Source organism: Labrus bergylta, chromosome 10, assembly GCF_963930695.1.
Source record: "Labrus bergylta chromosome 10, fLabBer1.1, whole genome shotgun sequence".
Lineage (NCBI taxonomy): Eukaryota > Metazoa > Chordata > Actinopteri > Labriformes > Labridae > Labrus > Labrus bergylta.
Window position 1 is genome coordinate 25,822,783 of NC_089204.1, and position 19,644 is coordinate 25,842,426.

The 19,644-nt window shown below is 40.5% G+C and overlaps 1 protein-coding gene across 4 annotated transcripts in view; it reads left to right on the forward strand.

The window, feature by feature from the left end:
- The window catches only part of mlip (muscular LMNA-interacting protein), a 36,450-nt gene that overhangs the window by 12,398 nt on the left and 4,408 nt on the right, over positions 1 to 19,644 (forward strand). For 3 of the 4 annotated variants that reach the window (XM_029281399.2, XM_065959635.1, XM_029281400.2), the window contains exons 3-11: positions 3,236 to 3,364; positions 5,098 to 6,669; positions 8,673 to 8,744; positions 9,212 to 9,289; positions 9,378 to 9,461; positions 9,551 to 9,610; positions 11,581 to 11,625; positions 12,345 to 12,407; positions 12,619 to 12,744. In XM_029281399.2, coding sequence (XP_029137232.2) covers positions 3,236 to 3,364; positions 5,098 to 6,669; positions 8,673 to 8,744; positions 9,212 to 9,289; positions 9,378 to 9,461; positions 9,551 to 9,610; positions 11,581 to 11,625; positions 12,345 to 12,407; positions 12,619 to 12,744 — 2,229 coding nt within the window. Of the gene's footprint in view, positions 1 to 3,232; positions 3,365 to 5,077; positions 6,670 to 8,672; positions 8,745 to 9,211; positions 9,290 to 9,377; positions 9,462 to 9,550; positions 9,611 to 11,580; positions 11,626 to 12,344; positions 12,408 to 12,618; positions 12,745 to 19,644 lie in introns of those variants that run through there. The other variant, XM_065959636.1, reaches the window with a different exon arrangement.

A 19,644-nucleotide genomic window follows, 5' to 3' on the forward strand; every position in this document is an offset into this window, starting at 1 on the left:
ATTGGCATGTGATGATCATGATGTCATGAGCTACCATTTGCTGTTCCTGGAATAAGTGTCATTCTGGCAGCCTCCAATTTTAGGATTACTGCCTATCAGTGAGCTATAAGAAAAGCACTGAGGACGAATGGGTTCAAGAAAACTGAAGGGTGCCATAATCAAATGTCAGGTATATATATTTAGGATCAAAATTATCATAAATGTGGGAGTTCATATCAGTAATGACTCTTGTCATACTCACTTCCCCTGTCAAGCTTCTCTTAAATGTCACATGTATTAGGTATAGATGTAGGGAAAATGTCCTTTATTTGAGCTCATGCATATAAATCAAATCTGTTGGGATTATATCCACACACTGGGCTGAATCTTTGGGCCAAATACCTGGAAATGTAGTTTCAAATTTTCTGGTGATTGATCGATACAAAGGCTGAGGCAAAGAGGAACACGACGGCGACGGGTGAATCCAAGCAGATAAAATGAGAAAATGACCGAGCAAGAAGCAGATCGTGCATCTCTGCAGAAATGATTAGAAGAGACTGTGACTTAACGTTAGGCTGTACCGTCATCTGTGTCTTCATTGTCTCATGTTGAGCAGCTTTACCGGATACAGAAAGTCATCTAACCCGAGTTATATCCCAGGTTTTCCGGCTTCACTACCCTCTGCTTGTAAACAAACGCACATTGTCGAGGAGAGTAACATTATGAGACCTACGACAGTGCAGTTGCACTCAGAGACCTTTGGTGGGCGCCAAAGTGCATCAAACCAAATTCCTACATAATGATGTTTTAATATATAATGTTGTTGATACACAAGCTTAGTATAAAATTACAGCTAGCTGGCAGTCTTAATTTAGTGTCTGGAAACAAAAACAACCTTCTCTTTAAGTTTTTAGTTTGTGTTTATCATATGAGATTGTTGATCAGTTTAGGCTGTGGAAAGAATCATGTTTCAATTTCAGTTTCGATTTTGTCCTCCCACAATCAAGAACACGAGATAATCAAGATTAAACGATGACCTTGTGGGGCACCAGTAGCGTGGTGGTTGTTGCGCGCGCCTCATGTACGGAGGCTGTGGACCTCTGGGTGCGTGGCCCGGGTCTGAATCCCACCTGTGGCTCCTTTCCCGCATGTTGTTCCCCATTCTCTCACCCTGATTTCAGACTCTGTCCACTGTCGTTGCAATGGAGGCTTTAAAAATAAATCTTTAAAAAACACAAACAAACAGATTAGCTTGCTTCAATGTTTTGATCATAGTTTTTGTCATGTGTGGTAAATGTTTCAATGTGTTAGTTTTTATGTTTTGGCCACAAGAGAAAATCTCCACTACCAGAAAAACAGTTAGTTTATTTTTATGTATTTATTAATTATTAGTATTTGTATATATTTCTATACTTTTGGGTTGTTTTCATGTATTGCTTGTTTTTTTGAAAGTGTTCAGAGTGTTTAAGTCTGATGAATTCATGCGAAGTTGTAAAATCAATGAGTAATCATGTTTAATAACTGTCATCTGTATATCAATCAAAATAATGGTGATGAGGATTTTTGCCATAATCGAGCAGCAGCAGCTTCATTAAGAGTTATCTATCAGTTTTCAATGTCAGTTTCATTTTTCATCTATTTTGTGTCTTTTGGTTTTTGGACGGATTCAAAGCTCAAACTTTTACTTAAATCTGATTTGATTTTTTGGATTCGGTAATGAAAAGAGCTGGAGTTGAACAAGATGGTTTTTCTTTTTTTATTTAAAAAAAACTCTAAAAATGATGGAAAAACTCAAATGACGTTCTCATCATTAGAAATAGAATAATTAGCAGCACAGATACCTCGGGGAAAAAAGGACTCTGGTAAAAGTAGGAGAACAGATTCAACCTTTGCACAGAAGTAAAAGTGACAGAGATGAATTGAAATGTGTTCATTGAATGAATGGTGATGAAAGAGAAAGTAAACCATGAAGGACATACAGGATGTCTCTTTTCAAAGCTAACTGATCATCAGGTCACATTTGTGAGACTTTTACACTCCAATCATCCTCATTTCAAAACGACATTACATTTTCAGTTTTAATAAAAAGAACGTACATCTTGCTCCAAAGGGTAAAAAAGAAAAGCCTTGCTGGTCTCAATGTGCTCACATGTTGATGAGTGTTCATCTGTGATGTTCTGCTTGCGTCACGCTCACAGACACCTCATTTTTCACCTTTTGTTCTGTGAGTTTCTCACTTGACTGACTGTGACTCGACTGTGTCATTCTTATATGTTTTTTTAACATCATTTCCATCATGTTTCCTCTGAAAAATACACCAATGAATCTTGTCTTCCATGAGCAATTGTCAAATACATATAGACTGAAATCCGCCATGATTTTGGGAGCTTGGGACACAAAGAAGCAAAATAAGAAGAGCTTCAAAAGGCACAGGAAACTCTACTTAAGTAGATATAAGTAACAAAATATTTACTGTATATCTAGTTTATTCCCATCTTTGTTTATGGTTAAAGTTTCCGGACAAAGAACCTCAGATGGCTATGCACGGAGAGATTGTGTTTGGCTGTAGATAAAAGAAGATGAAGCCTGAGTGATGTCACCCATTGGTTGCTGAAGGGGGCTTTGGCACAGAGGATTTAGTCCTCCAAGTGGGCAGCCTCGGGTTTAAATCCGACTTGTGGCTCCGTTCTTGCATGCCATTCATCCACTCTCTTTCTCCCTGATTTCTGACTCTATCCACTGTGCAACTTAAAAAGCCTAAAATAAACCTTTAAAAAAAAAACTCATGTCTGTCTAAAGGTCTTAATATGCGGTGTTCCTATTCAGTAGTTTGGTGGATTTGGAAAAGTTTGCAAATTCCCCTGGTAGTTTAAAAGAAGACACTGTAGCAGACGGTAATGCTTAAAGATAAAAAGACATAAATAGATTTAAAAAAAAAATACAATCAGATTGCAACAATACCAGCTTCTGATTTGAGTTATAGCTTCACAAACTCTTCAAAGAAAACATCTTGCTTATGTGCTTCTCTGTGTACTCGGGCCTCTCCTCAGTTATCCAGCTCTGCATACGAGGCATGTGCTAAAAAAACGTCAGCTGGACATGTGCGCGTACATGTGAATTATATGTGTGGGGCATGTGGTGAAACCAAACACACCCCTGAGCTCAGACAGGCTCGCTGAAGTTCACCTCGGGATTTCTCGGGTTTCACTCGCTCAGTTCCTGCTGAACATTTTGCTTCATGTTCTTCTCCTGACAGAACGTCGCAGTGTCCCATGAGGAGACGAGCGAGGAGACCATGTCGATTTTCAAAGCGGAGAAAGTCTTTATCAGAGACTGTGAGGAGGGAGGAGCAGGAAACACAATCCAACTGGGGACAAAATCTCAAGTGAGTACAACACGGACACACTCAATGTCACATGGAAACTATGACAAAAAGCTTAGAGTGTTTGGATTAGTTTTTAACCTCTTGTCTTTCACAGTGATACAACTAGGAATTTAAAAATACTTTTTTTTTAACTTTTCACTGTTTGATTTAAAAGGCCAAAAAGCAAACATCTTCTGGGAGCACAAGTTAAACTGAAGGCAGCTGGTTGAATCTGATCTTGGTCACTTGATTCAAAGAGAAGAGCTGCTTTCTCCTCATTTGGAAAATATTTTCGATTCCAAGTTACTACCTCTGAGTTATGGATCATTTTGTGTTGGTCCATCCCAGAAAAAAAAACCTAAATTAAGTTTTAATATGACAAAAATGTAGAAAAATTAAAAGAGGTTGAATACTACTGTGTGTGTGTGTGTGTGTGTGTGTGTGTGTGTGTGCGCGCGTGTGCGTGTGTGTGTGCGTGCGTGCGTGCGTGTGTGTGTGTTGAACTGGCTGTGCCTTAAATATACACTTGAAGTCCCCGTACATGATGAAGTATGGCAACACACTGCATTGCACCACATGAAATAAAAATTGGATCCCTCACCCCCCAAATAAGAATTATTCAGAGATCCTGAGCCGGCATGGAGGCATTTCAGATGCACAGAGAAACAGGAAGTAGGGATGCAGAGGGTAATGCAGCACCTCTTAAAATCAGGCACACTCAAGGGGATCGATGCAGACTCCAAGTCTGCAGTGTTGTTTACACACCTCACTGGTTCAGGACGGATGATCAAATGAAAGTTTTTCTTTCTTGCGCCTGCACTTCTCTGCGTGAATGCAAACTCACTAACTCTCGCTCATCAGAATGAACTCCCTCTGCCTCTCTCAGAGGTTGTTAAAAAGTTTGTAAAAAAATAAATAAAAAATGAAATGAAAACTCCATATTCTAAGGAAACATCTTGTTATGTCTGACAGGATGATCAGACATCTTGGATAACTTTGATTCAGTTGAAAAGCTCTCTGTAACAAGTCAACATGTGCGTACAAATGGAAAACAGAGGTTATCACTGGATGAAGGATTATTAAATTAAGCTATAGAAAACAAACAAAAAACTATCACACATCTTGGTTAATATACCCAACCAGTGAAAGGCATTCACCTAATGGCCCTAATGTGAGTGATTGGGGGGCGATGCTGCAGCACACTCTGTCTGCCTTCTTTTCATGTCTACATGCATTCAAGATGTACCCATGCTGGTGCAGGATCTTGTAATTATAAGCTGCTTATCTTATAAATGCCAGAAAAGATTGTGTTCTTATGAACATCCTTTTCTCTAATTACGTGAGATAAGGGGTCCATTTTTTTTCTCCCATTAGTGAATGATGAGTTTCAGGAATCAAATACATTCTGGGGATTTAATTAGAAACTGGAGTGACTCTCCAGTGTGGACAACATTCATTGCTTATCGAATCTGACAGTCAAATTAGAATGTAAAAAAAGTAAAACTAAAAATGAAAAAGTTGGTTTTGACTCCGTAATTGGTTTAGTTAGTTTTTCCAGCTTTCTCACCCAGTGCTGGACAGTTTTTCCATCAAAGTCCTTTTCTAGTCTCACACAAATTAAATTAATTTGACAGAAACTCGATAAAATAGTAATTTGCAGGTTTGACTTTTGAGAATCTGAAGTGAAAGTCCGACTAAGCCCCAATTAAAAACTAGTCTAACTTTTGAATGAAGACCTTGTTTTTGTTTTTCAGTTAAATCTGTCACGGGATCTTCAGTCCCCTTCAGCCTCTACTGAGTCTGAAAATACAACCCACCACGAAGCCCCCGGGACTGCCTCTATGGCAACAGCTGTTTATAAACACGGGGGCGTTTCCCAGTGGCAGTGCCGTGATAACTCTGGACTCTCTGAGGTTAGCTCGGGTGGCTTTGTAAATAGAGTTTCAGAGGACAGAACTAGCCCCACAAACTCTGCAGACCTGTTCCCCACCCTGGCCTCCTCCAGAGAGTCTATCCTCTCGGAGGGCTCGGACAGAGACAAGAGCTGGTCGGCTGTGCGGCTCTCCTCTGCGATGTCTCCGTCCTCCTTCAGCCGTACTGTCTCCCCCTGCTCCTCCGTCCTCTCGGGCGTCTTCTCTCCCGCTGTCGTCCAGATAAAGAGGCACTTTCTCGCCCCTGGCTCTAGTCTGCTTCAAACCCCTTTCTCTTCCTGCGAGAGCCTGTCCTCCTCCTCCGCCTGTCCCCAGTCCCCTCCTCCTGTTCCCCGGCACCGGCCTCCTCTCACCCGGCTCTCCCTCCTCACTGCCATCCTGAGAAAAGGCCGACTTCCTGTCCTGTCCTCGACCCTGCAGAGGCCTTACACCCCCTGCTGGCCTGTTAACCCTGTGACCCTGTCCTTCTGCAACGCCTGCTCAGCAGCCTCCAGCGTGGCCTCAATCCCCCTGGAGTTCTCCTCCCGCTTCTCCTCGTCTGCGTCCATAGATAGTCAGAGTCACAGGGAGCTTAATAGATGCATCACTTCTCCTCCACCCGAGCTCAGCACAATATCAAACTCTCAGACTCAAGCAAAGACGTGCTCAGAAAAAAATCACTTAAAGAGTGTGCCTACATGGGAGCAGGTTATTTCACCCCTGGCAGAGAAGAGCAGCACACTTCCACGAGCTCCGCTGCCTGCATTTTGCTCAAATTTTAAATCTGTTTCTCCACCGCGGGGTGAAGAAATTGACTCTGCAGCTAACAGAAAACTGCAACACACACACATCTCGATTTCCCCCGAGCCGAAGCTAGACAACAACCACATGTACGGCCAGGGCAACAAGGATAATAACCTTAAAAAACTCATCTCCTTGTCCCCTAAACTAATTAAGATCCAAGAGAGCGCCGTTCCCCAGAAATGGACTCCTTCACCACACAGTTCATCTCTCTCGAGGCTTCACTGTCTGAAATCTCCACCTGTCTGCCTTTCTCCACCGCCGCTTCAGCCTTCCCACTCACACTCACCCGGCGTCACCGGCGCCGACATTGCATCGCCCTACCACCCTTCAGAAAACACCGCGAGAAGGTGTGAGCCAGAGAGGAGCTGCTCTAATTCCAAAAGTGCCAAATCAGACACATCTCACTCCTGTCTCCTGTCACCTTCGCGCTACACACCCATCATTTTCAGCGGATGGCCATCACCTGCCTGCTCTCGCACGCCTACGCCCTCTCCTGCTCCGCCGGTCAAAAGCCTCTCCCCGTCTCCCCCTCTCTCCCTGCGCTCCACACCCTCCCCGAGGCCGGGGAGTGGAATATCAGACTGCAGTGACAGGGATGGTAAAAAAAGAAAGGTAGCCGCTCTGCCTGCCGTATGCATGACTTGTTTAAGGATGTTATTTAATGTGTTCTCACGCTTTGAAGTTATAAACAGATTTCCCATCTCTAGCTGGCAGGATAACAGGTGGGGAGTCACTTTTAGATATCATATCTAATATTAGATATGATTATCTTTTCCTTTGACACATCCAGTGTCATAGATCTCTTCATAGAGACTTCTTACCCTCTTTCTGCATCTTGCTCACAGTCGACGATTGACATATCTGAGAAGTCATATGTGGTAGCAAGAGTGAGTCATCCTTGGCTTAAAAATCCATGCAGCTTGTTAAAATTCTATCTTGAAGAGCAGATATTACAGCTTGAAGTGATGTAACACTGCATGAAATCTTTACATGAACTCAGGGGAATTCAATCAATTTTGTGCATGCAATGAAATATAGGTTGTTGGACATCAGGGTCTTCTAGTTTTCATGCCTGTTAGCGTGAAGAGTTGACGTAAATGAGGCTGAAAAGGAAGTGGATGATGAGTTCAGCTATTTGTTTGAGATCGACAAAGTGGAAGCCTTAAGTTTTGTGTTTTGGTGGTAACCATCTTGTTGTTTTTTTTTATCCAGCATGACCATATTCGGATGACAGGGAGGATACACAATGTTACATCCATTTACCTGTTGACTGGTTGCTGTGGTATAGCGACTTGGCAATGAAAGGCAGCCCTTGTTTTATTCTTGTTGATTACAGTTCAGAGCTCATGAAAATCAAAGATACAGTGTCTCAAACAAATTGGAATATTACAAGATCAATCAAAAACAACAACTTATACCACAATAATGTCCACCCTTCTGAAAAGCAGGTTCAGTTATGCACTCAATGATTGAACAAGACTAAATTTTTCAATTTCATTTCACTTTTGAGCTTTTGACAATTTGAGATGTGGACAGTGGATAAAGTTGGAAATCAGTAGAGAGAATGAGGAATGACAGACGGGACATGGGACTTTAACCCTGGTAGCCACTTTGAGGACTACAGCCTCATTACATGGGGGCGTGGCCATCAGCCAGGGGTTGGCCAGGGGTGCCCCCCCCCCAAACCCGAAACCTGAATCACCATCCTTTGGTGTCATTTCAAAATCTTTAACCAGAAGTTTATCTTTTCAGAGTCGTAACTTATTTGTCTGTGTGCTAAAAATAAACAGTTTTGGGTGAATCACAAGTCGCAACAGGCCGCTAGGCGCTCGCTTCCTAAGCATTTCAATGTTCCCTTTGTCTGTACTTCAAAATGTGAAATAGGACACACAACACATTTTTAAATCCTCAATAAATGATGCTTTAAGACTAATATATCACCGCAATTTGGTGATAGGCTCCTTTTAATGTACCAGCTGTATGACACTTTAAGGGGAGTAGTTAAGGTAAATTTGATTAGTGGAGACAGAAAGGGAACCTAAATACTATTCTGACACATGCGGGCGTACACTCAATTCATGTCGCAAGTCGGGCCACCCCAGTCCTAAAAGTCTGGATACGCCCCTGTTAAAATGGGAACATAGTTTACTAAATACACACCACACTCAGTCACAGAAAAATAGTCTTGGGAAAAAAGAAGTACCACTTTTTACAATCAGTTTAGTCGCCTCCTGCTGGCCGTTAGATGCATGTTTAAGCCACATTGGCTTCACTTTGGAAACCAAGAGGTTACCGCCACTTCTGTGAAACCTTTTTGTTTGTAACTAAACTTTTCGACATTTACAGCCAGTCAAATGAGCCGTCTCAGCAGCAACAATGTGAAAGTCTCCTGAGCTGTTGAAGCAGACAGACACGTCATTATTGCTCTCGGGCGTCTCGCAGGGGTCTGGAGTGTGACTGTTTTGCATGATTAGCAGCCAGTGGCAGTTACAGATAAAGCATGCCTAGAGAAATGCAAAACACATATAATACATTTCTAGAAATCTCTTAATAAAATGCAGGATTATGAAATCAAACTTGTGGTTTTTCTGCTCTTCTTCATCCTTTAACTCCAGACACACAAGATCAAACTGAGTTACAAATCGCTTGCTGCTATTCCGACAAACACCCTCCTGTTGGATCAGCAGGTGAGTTCACTCGTTTGTATCTAATCCCACTAATTCCTCACATGAAGTCCTTATGAGTGTATCCTGCAAATGTTGCAATGTTCAGCATTATGTGAGCAATGAAAGTTGGAATTAAGACTGAAGCTTTACAGATAGCATGTATTCTTTGTAGAAAAAGATTAACCACATGTGACCACTTATCAGGCCTTTAAGACACCGTGTAGAAAGTCTTTAATGGTAATTGTAAAAACTGGTCACGCTTAAAAAAACAAGGGAAACTATTTTCATTAAAAGGGGATAGATAAACCAAATGAAAGAGCCTGGAGGCAGGCATGGACATGAAAAACATGTCGATATTCATGCTGAGTCTCTGGTACTTTTCAAGCTGCAGAAGCGAGAGCTGCTTGTAAAGAGCACAAACTGCTTGAATATGTAAGCAACGCTTTTTCCTCTGAGCTTCATGTGTCTCCTCTGCTTTGCTTCCGCAGACCATAGACGAGCAGGTAGAGCGAGGAGAGAGTCCATACGACACCTTGGACGGAGGTGTTGCAGACACACACGCTGAGGTATCACATGCACACACCTCCGCTGGTTGTCCCTGCAGATGTTTCAGAAGACAAAGAGCTCACATCAATAATTTTGTCATTCTTTTAGATGCGTTCGCCCTCCCAGCTCCGGCAGGAGTCAGAGGAACTTTACGCCGTTATTGATGAGGTTTTGGCTGATTCCATTCCACCAGTGAGTGAAATAATCAAAACACACAATTTGCTAAGTACAAATGTTGATTTGTAATTTTAATACTTGTTTTTTTGTTTGCATCTTATAAGAGCAAAGGCTCCCAGTCACCACAGCCCTCCAGGCCAACAAGCACCAACACTGGACTGCAGGTGAAGTTTGGATCTTTTTAAGGTCGTTGACAGGACTGATGTAAAGATATAAGACATGTGTTGTGGGCAAAAGTTTATTAACTTGTGTGTACAAAATATTATCTTGGGCACACAAGATCTTATTCCCATGAGTAATTTGTGTGCACAAGTGACATTTTCTTTTCTTTTATGTGACTTTAGGGGCTCCGTAACTATCTAATGAGCTAACAAAGCAAAAGATTTAATCACTTTTTTGTGGGTATAGAAGGGAAAAAGGGTCTCAGTGTCCAGCCAGCCTCAAGTGGACCTTCGAGGAACTGCAGCTATTTAATAATAATAATAATAATAATACATTTTATCTATAAGCGCCTTTCAGGACACACAAGGACACTGTACAACAATCAACATTTTTAAAAACAGCGATGGATAACAAAAACAGCATACAATAAAGAAATTGAATTTTGGACAGTGTAATTGCAGTTAAAATGTTAGAGTGAGTCGGCGATCTTGAACAGATGGGTTTTGAGTCTGGATTTGAAGATGGGGAGAGAGTCAATATTGCGAATGTCCGGTGGCAGAGAGTTCCAGAGCTGGGGAGCAGAGCAGCTGAAAGCTCTGCCCCCCATGGTGCTGAGGCGGGCAAAGGGCACGGTGAGGTCCATTTACACTTCCTTAATGGCTTCATTTTTTCACCCGAGGTTGGATGGAGATGAGATTCTCTTCAATCTTTTTACTTGGGACAAAGTGTTCTATTCAAACATAAAAAAATGTAATCATGTAGTAGTGACATTTTAGATTAACCTGTACAATGACCAGGAATAGATTTATTTCTAATAAAGGTTTTTTAGTATCCTTCAAAAAAAAAAGTTTGACCAGCTCATATTTGATCAAATCACCAAAAAAAGACAATCTCACAAAGCAAAGGATCACTCGCCTTACATCAAGCTCTTATCATACATCTTAGAGAAACATTTGTGCTCTTATTCAGGTCTAAAACCAGTTTAAAAACACTTAAATAGTTAAAGAAAATACATATAATTACATTTAATCTGGTCAGAACCTGTCTAAAAATTGGATCCCTTCAGTTTTCTTAGATTTTATGGTGAATTGTGTGATCTGCATGATGTTAAGTGTTGCTTCATGTCATGGTGAATCTGATATCTGACGGCTGAACATGTAGAAATAACACAAAGAGGGCTTTTACAGACATAGGGACAACATTTCATCATCTGGTGTTTCTTTAGTGTGTTAATGTACAGCTTCAGTGAATATCAGATGACCAAAGATGTAATCAGTTGTACCAGGGGCCGTGTCTTTAAACTCCACACGTGTTAAAACAAAAATAAACAAGCAAGTAAAAAGAATAAAAATGCAAAGCAGTGTGAACCTTCAGGCCCATGAAACATCTAGCTCTCTCTGTTTACTGCAACACAAACAGGAAGTGAGATAAAAGTGAATTCTGTCTGTTTAATCAACGGCACAAGAAACGAAAATACATGTGTTCATTATTCATCAAAGGACCCCTGGTCTCCATCGGAAAACTAGTGTGTGTGTGAGTGTGTGCGCGTGTGTGTGTGTGTGTGTGTGTGTGTGTGTGTGTGTGTGTGTGTGTGTGTGTGTGTGTGTGTGTGTGTATAAAGGAGTATGTGTGCACTGCTGTCAGTGTGATGTGTATTATAAAATAAGATTCTTGTCTGGACCCCGGAGGCAAGAGCAAAGGGATGAAATGTGTAAATTGCAAACACTTTTTAAGGCTTTTTTTTATGGACATTAACAACTGGGTGCTAAAGGTGCCCAAAGAAAGGTGATTGGATGTTTTCAATAACTGAATCAAATCCACCAAGGTTTTCTTCTCTCTTTCTTCTTTTCAGTCATTTTTGTCACACATTTTCAAAATAGCAGACGAGTGCTTTCATCATTGACGTATTTGACCTCGCTTTAAGCTTGTGTCCAATCATTTCTGTTTTGTTTCTTTTCTTTTCTTCCGGCAGAACAATTCATCATCTCTGAAGTCCTTGGGACGTGAAACCAAATATGTGAGTAAAAGTTCTGCTGAATGAAATAGCTAATGTTTATCTGAAGGTTTCTCACCCTGCAGGGCCAAAGAGACAAACAAACTGACTGTTTGTTTATTCACTCTGATTCACTTTGAGTTCTAGATTCAGTTAAAAAGCAACATTTCATCATTTGCAAAGACTCGCATGGTGAAGTTTAAGAGTTTCCAAAGGGAGGTTTGTTCTTTCAAAGGTTTCTCCTTATGGTTGATGCGGTCTCAAAAAATAAAGACTTACTCTTTAAGGGGTGAAAACTGCAAAAAACAAAACAAACAGGTTCGACCGTCATCAGCCAAATATGTTAAAAAACAATATTTATTTATTTATTTTCCGTGTGGGATTTTGCACAGAATGACAGTGATGTAGAAATTCTTATACTTTTCCAAACATGTTGACTTTAACAGTTCTTATACTTCTGTCCAAGAGCTAGTTACTTTATGCAGGAAATCAGTCTGCACTTGTATGAATGTAGATATATTTTTATAGAAATGAAAGAATTGTTAGATGACTTACGTTTGGTTCACTATCTCTCCCTTCTGCCGTCCACACAGACTCCTTTCCTGCATACAGCAACACTTGCAATATTGAAATCATGTTCTCCATGTTTACAAGAGTTTTTACATGAAACAACTTAACTTATTTCATCAGTATTTCAGACCCTAATGGTTCTGTTTATGTTTGATATTGTGTTTTTCCCCCAGGCATCTTTATCCAGCCTGAACCAATCTACAGGTGTGGACAGAAAGCTCATGGATACTAAAAAGGTAAAAACTCAGTTATAGTAGGGTCAAGGCTACTACTGCCTCACTGATAAAGTAAAGTGTGGGTGGGTGGATTGTTGGCTGATTGGATGAATGGACCTTTATCCATATCAACCACACACACACAAGGAGTATGAGAGAGTCTGCACAGTGATATGAAGTTCAGCACGAAGACTTGGGATAATTTGTTTTTTCTCTGTCATCAAACTGTCAGACGAAGCCCGGGGTTATTCGCCCGATGACGGCCATTCCAAGACTGAGAGTGGAGGACGAGGAAGAATTTCGTCCCAATCCCTTCAGGCAATATGACCACAAGCAGACAGCATCTGACTACAGAAAGGTTTGTGTGTGGCATTCATTCAAATCATGGAGCCTGAATCTGTACCTAAAAAAATGTGTCTTTCTGGATTCTTTCATTGGCTTGAAGTAAACACGTATCTTGAGGAAACAGAAAGCAAGCATTGACCGATTAAATTCACAACACACTTCCACTCAGCTCATTACACACAGCAGGAATCCTACTGCTGAATTAAATATCAGTGTATTTGATGACATGTTGATATAGATTTTTTTTTAACAGAACAGTGGGCTGTGAGACGTTGAGATTTTGTTTTCCCTGCCTCCTGATGGCTTTATGTCCTATCAGCATTAGGCTGATCTAATGGCAGAAGAAGAGGAAACAGTCACAGCTACCTCTTAGATGCACCCTAGGGAGATTCCTTCTCGTGCCCTGCACAGACAAAAAAAACTCCAGCTCAATTCTGACACCAAACTCTCTATCATGCATGCTAATTAGCAGTTGCCACAGGATCTGTGCGTGCGTGCAATGTGCAGTCTCCAGCAAGGTTTGCTCTGTCCAATGGCGCCTGCCCTACCCCATTGGGTCTGTTTTCTAGGCGTAAGATCCTGTCCGATACTGTCGGCACCTGGAGATTTAAATAATAATTGGAAAAGCACTGAATGTTTCGGATATTGCAGCTTCAGTAAATAACACTTCAGTCTCCAATCAAAATACTTAAAGTGGCCTGTGTGTGTGTTCAGGGAGAAACTGGAAGGAGAGGAGATACGTGAGCAAGCCAAAAGAGCCTGACACTGACTGGTTTGATTTATATCATGCCCAGAACAAACCGCCTTTAATTATTTGGCACCGTGTGCTTTCGACTGAGAGCTTTAGATTGTTAAAAAAAGGGTTTTCATTTATATGTGTCTCTTGTCTGTCTACAAATTCCCAAATTGTGAGAAAAGTCCATCCTCTCCATCTTTTCCCTGCTCCACTTTTCAGTAGATGTGTGCTCAAACAGGCCGTTTGGAGATTTTCCCTTCATTACATCACAAAGGGCAGTAACCCCTCCCCCCAGGTGGGTGACACTCCCACAGCTAGGTGTTTGTTCTTCCCTCTGAGTCTGCCTTCTCACCGTAAACAATAGGACATGGAGCGAGAAAGCCAGAGACACCCAAGCCCTTCAAGAGGGGGCGTGGTCTGACACAGCTCATTTACAGTTAAAGGTACAGACACAGAAACAGCCTGTTCTGAGCAGGGCTGAAATAGAAGGGTTAATAGGTATGATCAAATACAGGCTCAGAGTGAATTTAGAACAAGAAACTTCACAGACATGTTTTTGTGACCTCTGACACTTATTTAAACTTGTTGGAAAGGAGGAAATTATGTGACCTTGAAAGCTTGTTGATAATTTAGAGTAAAATAATCCTGATTTCAAATTAAATCAATTTAAGTCTACATCATAACTACAGCGATTGAGTGCAGCTCTTTACATCACTGTATCAAAAATAAATCGTTTTTTGTCAAAAGTAATTCTAAAGAAGTTGCGCACTTCTCCGCTGAGAGCCTTTTCACCTCCTCAGCTCCTCTGGATTGATTTTTCATCACACTGCCCGTCTCGTAAGAAGCCTCTTAATATCCTCTGAGAGAAGATTTATTTCACTTCACAAGCTGCTGAACTTCTGGTGTGTTTCTGGGCCTTGTCCTGTCAAACAAGTGTATCTTAAAAAATGTAGAGAAAGTGTATTTTGTTTAGCGTGCCATATTTCTGAAAGACCAGATAGCAGTGTGTCCAGGGGAGTATTTGTTCATAGAGATATAGCCTGAAGTTTCTTTCAATGTTTTATTACAGATATTGATTGATCCCAAAACTTTGAATTGACGCTCCAAAGAAAGCAGTTTTAGTTTTTGGACATAGTTTCTGCAGACACTTGGTGTGAACAATCAGAAAAAAAGAGTTCACTTTGCTGCCTCAGAGAGTCTCAGTAACAGGTTTCAGAGTCATCAGGAGAATAGATGATTATGCGGCAGTTCATCAGCCAAAACTTCATTCAACCACAACTGTGAGAGCTGTTCAATGATGCTAATGTGGTCTAAGGAAAGGTGATCTGACTGTATTAAAATAAATTGGGTGCTGCAAGGTAACATCCACAGAGTGCTTCCTGCAGCTTCTGGTACACACTTTTGTTTTTCTCACTACTGTGTTAAGACAAAGGTTGACGTTCCAAATCTGCATTTCATGAATTTTCAAAATATAATTCAGTAGACTCCTTCTCTCAGGCACAATCTAAAGAAATCATAAGAACGAATTAATCACTTAAGGCCAATTTAATATGATGCAGAGGACTAACGTTCTTAGGTCCTTCTCTGAGAGCACCGACCTCCATTTGTGGAGCGGCTGAAGCGAAAGAGATTCCTTCTACTTTGCTAAAATTGATTGAACCTTAACTTACTTAATTACACCAGTTACTTTCCAGCTCCTTTAAACAAATGTCGACAGAGGATTTGCAAACAACTGAGAATTAGAAGTGCTATCATTAACAGTGTTGTCAAAATGACCTTGGCAGCTTTGAAACTGCTAATTACGTTCTCACTGCAAGGAGGTGAACTACAGCGGAGCTTCCTAAGGGAGGAATACATTTTGTTCAAACAAAGCTACTTAGAAAAAACTTCTGTATTTAACAAATCAGTTAATTGAATCTTTCAAATGAATGTAATCATTTCACTACAACAACATGCTTAAATACAGTTGATCTACCATAGACTGTAAATAATATCTTCATACAGTCTATGTGACAGATTGATATGTTACCTCAACATGTAGTTCCATCACTTGTTTAATTTCATGTCCTTCACTCCTCATCTCATCAGCACTGGGTTATAAAATAACTATGAACGCTGTGTGAGGTCACTTCAGTGTAAAGAATCCACAGGAATAGGCTCTCTGCATAGTGTCGCGCTGTGTGCACAATTATTGCCTTTTTCTTGTCCATTTGTTGAGTGTGTGACTCATTAAATGGCAAGGTTAATACGACCGGCAGTCCCTGAGAATGATTTCATAGACATTAATGAGACTGTGAGCACTCGAACACTTACAGCACCAGTGAGTGCACGCCTTCATCAGTCTTCAACAGCCGAGAGGTTTTTAACTCATCAGCGCTCTTGACATATTTGACGCCTAAATCGCAGTTTTCTCCCTGAAAAGGCCGCCATTTATACCTCCAGAAAACACTAAGAATGACAACATTTCTGTGGGCAACAATTGGAAGCTTTTTTCAAGGCTTATTTGGTGTCATATTAAGCTTTCTTAATGGTTTGTTTTGATGTAGAAGCTATCATTATGCAGCGTGTCGAGCTGTGACATTCATATTCAGTGAGTGATGCAATCTGCTCTGTATCTTTTCAAAGTCGACTGCGCCTGTGTTATCCTGCCTGTACTGAAACTCCCGGCTTTGATACGTTGCAGTCAGTCTTCACAGGGAATTATTATCACATTATTTTAATTAAATTCAAGGTGATGCTATTAGCATTCCATTGACACTGTTTTGTCAATACAAACACTCTGATGCTAAGATAAACGTGGCTGTGTTTTGCAGTGAGGATAATTTCAGTGTATAATTGCATGAGTATTTTGAGATATAACAAAATGAAAGTGCATCATTGAATCCTGATGGAAGCAGCATGATGGGGTTCATTTCCTCAATTTCCCAGTTTGGGATCAATAAAGTAAATCTATCTATCTATTTTGATTTATACAAAAGGTAAGACAAGGCAATGTTATGTTATGTTATGGTAGGCTGTTTTGATGCTACTATAAGGTAGTTTTTTAAGGCTGTCAATGCCTTTATTGAGATGACGGGATAGTGGATAGAGTCGGAAACAGGGATCAGGGAATGTGGGGTGACATGTGACAAATGGCTGAAGCTGGGACCAACAAAAAGAGATCGGACCGGCGATTTTACCACCAAGCTAAGCTGATGCCCCAATCAGATTTTAGCTTTTTACATGCTTAAATCCAGGTTAAGGATGTCAATATTCAATCGTATGACCAGTCTGAATTGATATTTTATTTGACTTTATTACACCTTCTTACATTAGGCTGTTAAGTGATTTCTGTTTGATTTGATTTCTGTCTTTTAATGGAGATTTAAGAGTTGATTTTTCACAATTTCAACAAAAGAGCGGAAACAAAAGTACTGGAGAACAGAAAACATAAAGCAGCAGTACATGCACAGATATTGCAACGGTTTAGTGTATACAATCTAAGTTCATGCACCGATTACAGGGAGTAAACGTCACCAAAACTCCATAGAAAGTGAGAAATTCTGCTGTTTGGGTTCACTTGTGCAGCTCACCCAGAAAACTTCAGGATGTTTTCAGGAGTTTTGTCCAAGTGATGTAATTGTTTTTCTAGGACCCTGTCAAATATGTTATTATAAACATATAGATCCATAGCTCATGAGCACAATTTAATTAGTTAATTAAGAATATTAATAAGTAGTGTCATGGACAAGTGTGGTGCTTTAATTAATGACAACCTAAGACAGCTTTTCTATGAGTAACCTCTAATTTAAAGGTCCCATATTCTGCTTTTTCTGCTTTTATATGCTCTTTCGTGTGTTTTCCATGTATCCTGTGCATGTTTAGGCACATCTATGTGCAAAAATTCAAAGTCTGCGGAAACGCAGCTTCTCCTACGTCCTCCTGTTAGCTGTAGCATTAGCCGCATGTAACGCTCGGTTCTAGCCCCCCTCGATAAAAATTTGTCAGTCCGACGTCATTGTCAGTGTGAGATCGCTGATCTAAGCCCATTGGCTCGTTGTGGCAAGCCCAGCAGCTCATGTTGCACGGCCATTAACTTCTGTAGCACGCCCACGATATGCCGTAGCCTGCGGTAACACAGTAGTGCTAAGGTGCTAATGTTTATGCTCCCCTCGGACGGAGCCAGTGGCTGCATTCCCAATATGGTAAAAGAGGCGGGACATTTCCGAGAACCGTGCTGAGCGACTGATCAATAACGACAGAGCGGATCGGCAGACCAATCAGAGCAGACTTGGCCCACGTGGGGCTCTGCAGTTTGGGCTCAGCAGAGCATAGCTGACGGACTCAGAGCGTAGAGGGAGCAAGGAGGAGCAGTACATGAAAACAGACACTTTTTTCGGACTTTAGCTATTGTGAACGTACAAAAGTAGGTACATAGATTTAATATACGAACCCCAAAAAGGGCATAATATGGGCTCTTTAAGCAGGAAATTGCCTTCCCTTTATCCTACCATACCATCTACTTGACCTTCACCACCATCAACATATTGACTGTGAATAAATCTGGGAGTCATTCTGTATAATTAAAATATCTACCATTACATAACTCTATAAATACACATATCTTAGCATTAGTTGTAATTCTGACACACCTCTTCTGAAAATGTTTATGTAACTTTTTTTCACAAGCCCCTAATAACAACTAATTAATAATCTGACAGTCCACACACTCACTCTGCTGTTTACAGGCTGATTTCTCTGAAGATGGCATTTCCAGAATTTGTGTTTTTTTTGTGTTTAAGATGATGTGAGTGCTTGTAAAATGTATTGTGACCTAATGTAACATCTGGTAATGTCCTCTTAAGATAGAAAGTAAGGCAAAGTGAAATAATGACCATAAAATGAATCTCTTGTTTAGACTTTTCACTCTTCAATTAATACACAGAAGAAATGCTAAACGAACCTTTAAACTCTAAAAGTTGTATATTTCCTTCAAACGTTTCAAGACAGGAATATTGATCTCGCTCGGCTCTCATTACATTTCCTCTGCATTCAATCTACACCACCCAGCAATATATGGATTGTGAAATCCATATGAGAGTCATATTTATGTTTTATGCTGTAGCTCTAACTAAATAGCAAATGGTTTGTGCAATATTTGTAATTCTGACACGTCTTTTCTGTAAATGATAACATAACTCTTCTGGTATTGACATTCAGGCCAGAATCTTGAGGATCAAAAGATATTTTTTACTTTGGTTCAAAGACTTTAGGAGACGGCATGTGTTTAAAACATAAACCTATAAATCTATTGGCTATGAAGAACTTTACTTCATAAAGTCCAGGAGCTGATCAGAGGCAGCTGATATTTAGAGCAACATGTCATCTGCATAATGTGACAGCCCACACACTCGCTTTATTGTTGGTTTTAGCAGTCATTGTTTGATTTATTCTTTTGAAGTTATACATTGTTCTAGTATCTGAGGTCTCTTCTTCCTGTAAAGTTACAGTATATGTTGTTCCAGTATCTCTGGTCTCTTCTTTCTCTGAAGTTGTAAATTGTTCCAGTATATCTCGCCTCAATTTAGCTTCACATTGTTTCATATTTATTCAACATTTTATTGGTTTTAATGTTCCTGTAGAGCCTTTTTATTATGCTGCCTGCTGACATTTGTCAAATTGATTTAACTTTAATGTACCTGCAAACCCCAACCTTCTCTTGCAAAAAATGTCTCGTGTAATTTTATGACAGTTCCAGAAACTCATTGCAACCAATTAATCTCAAATCACTTGTCTGAGCGGGCTGAGTCACAGCCTTTGATATGAAGTGTCATATTAAAACTTAAAAATATGTTACGTAATCCATCTCTTTTAGTTAAGAGTCACTGGCCTTCACTTAATAATCTGGTGAAGAAACCAGCGTGAACGGGATGCAGAAACCTCCTACCAAACGGTCCAAATGGGACCTAGGAAACGAGCCTATCTGGCCCATAACAGCATACGGATTTAATAACTTGGACTACTTGTATTTTGTAGCTCTGTCCATGCACAAATGGGCCTGGAGCCTTAATTCAGTTTCTTCTGGAGATTTTCCGTCCTTTTAAAGTAACTGTTTTTTGTTTTTCTGCTTAAATTTTCCTCACTATTTGCTGCAGTGATATTGTTGTGTGTGGATGAGAATGTTTAACCTATAGTTAC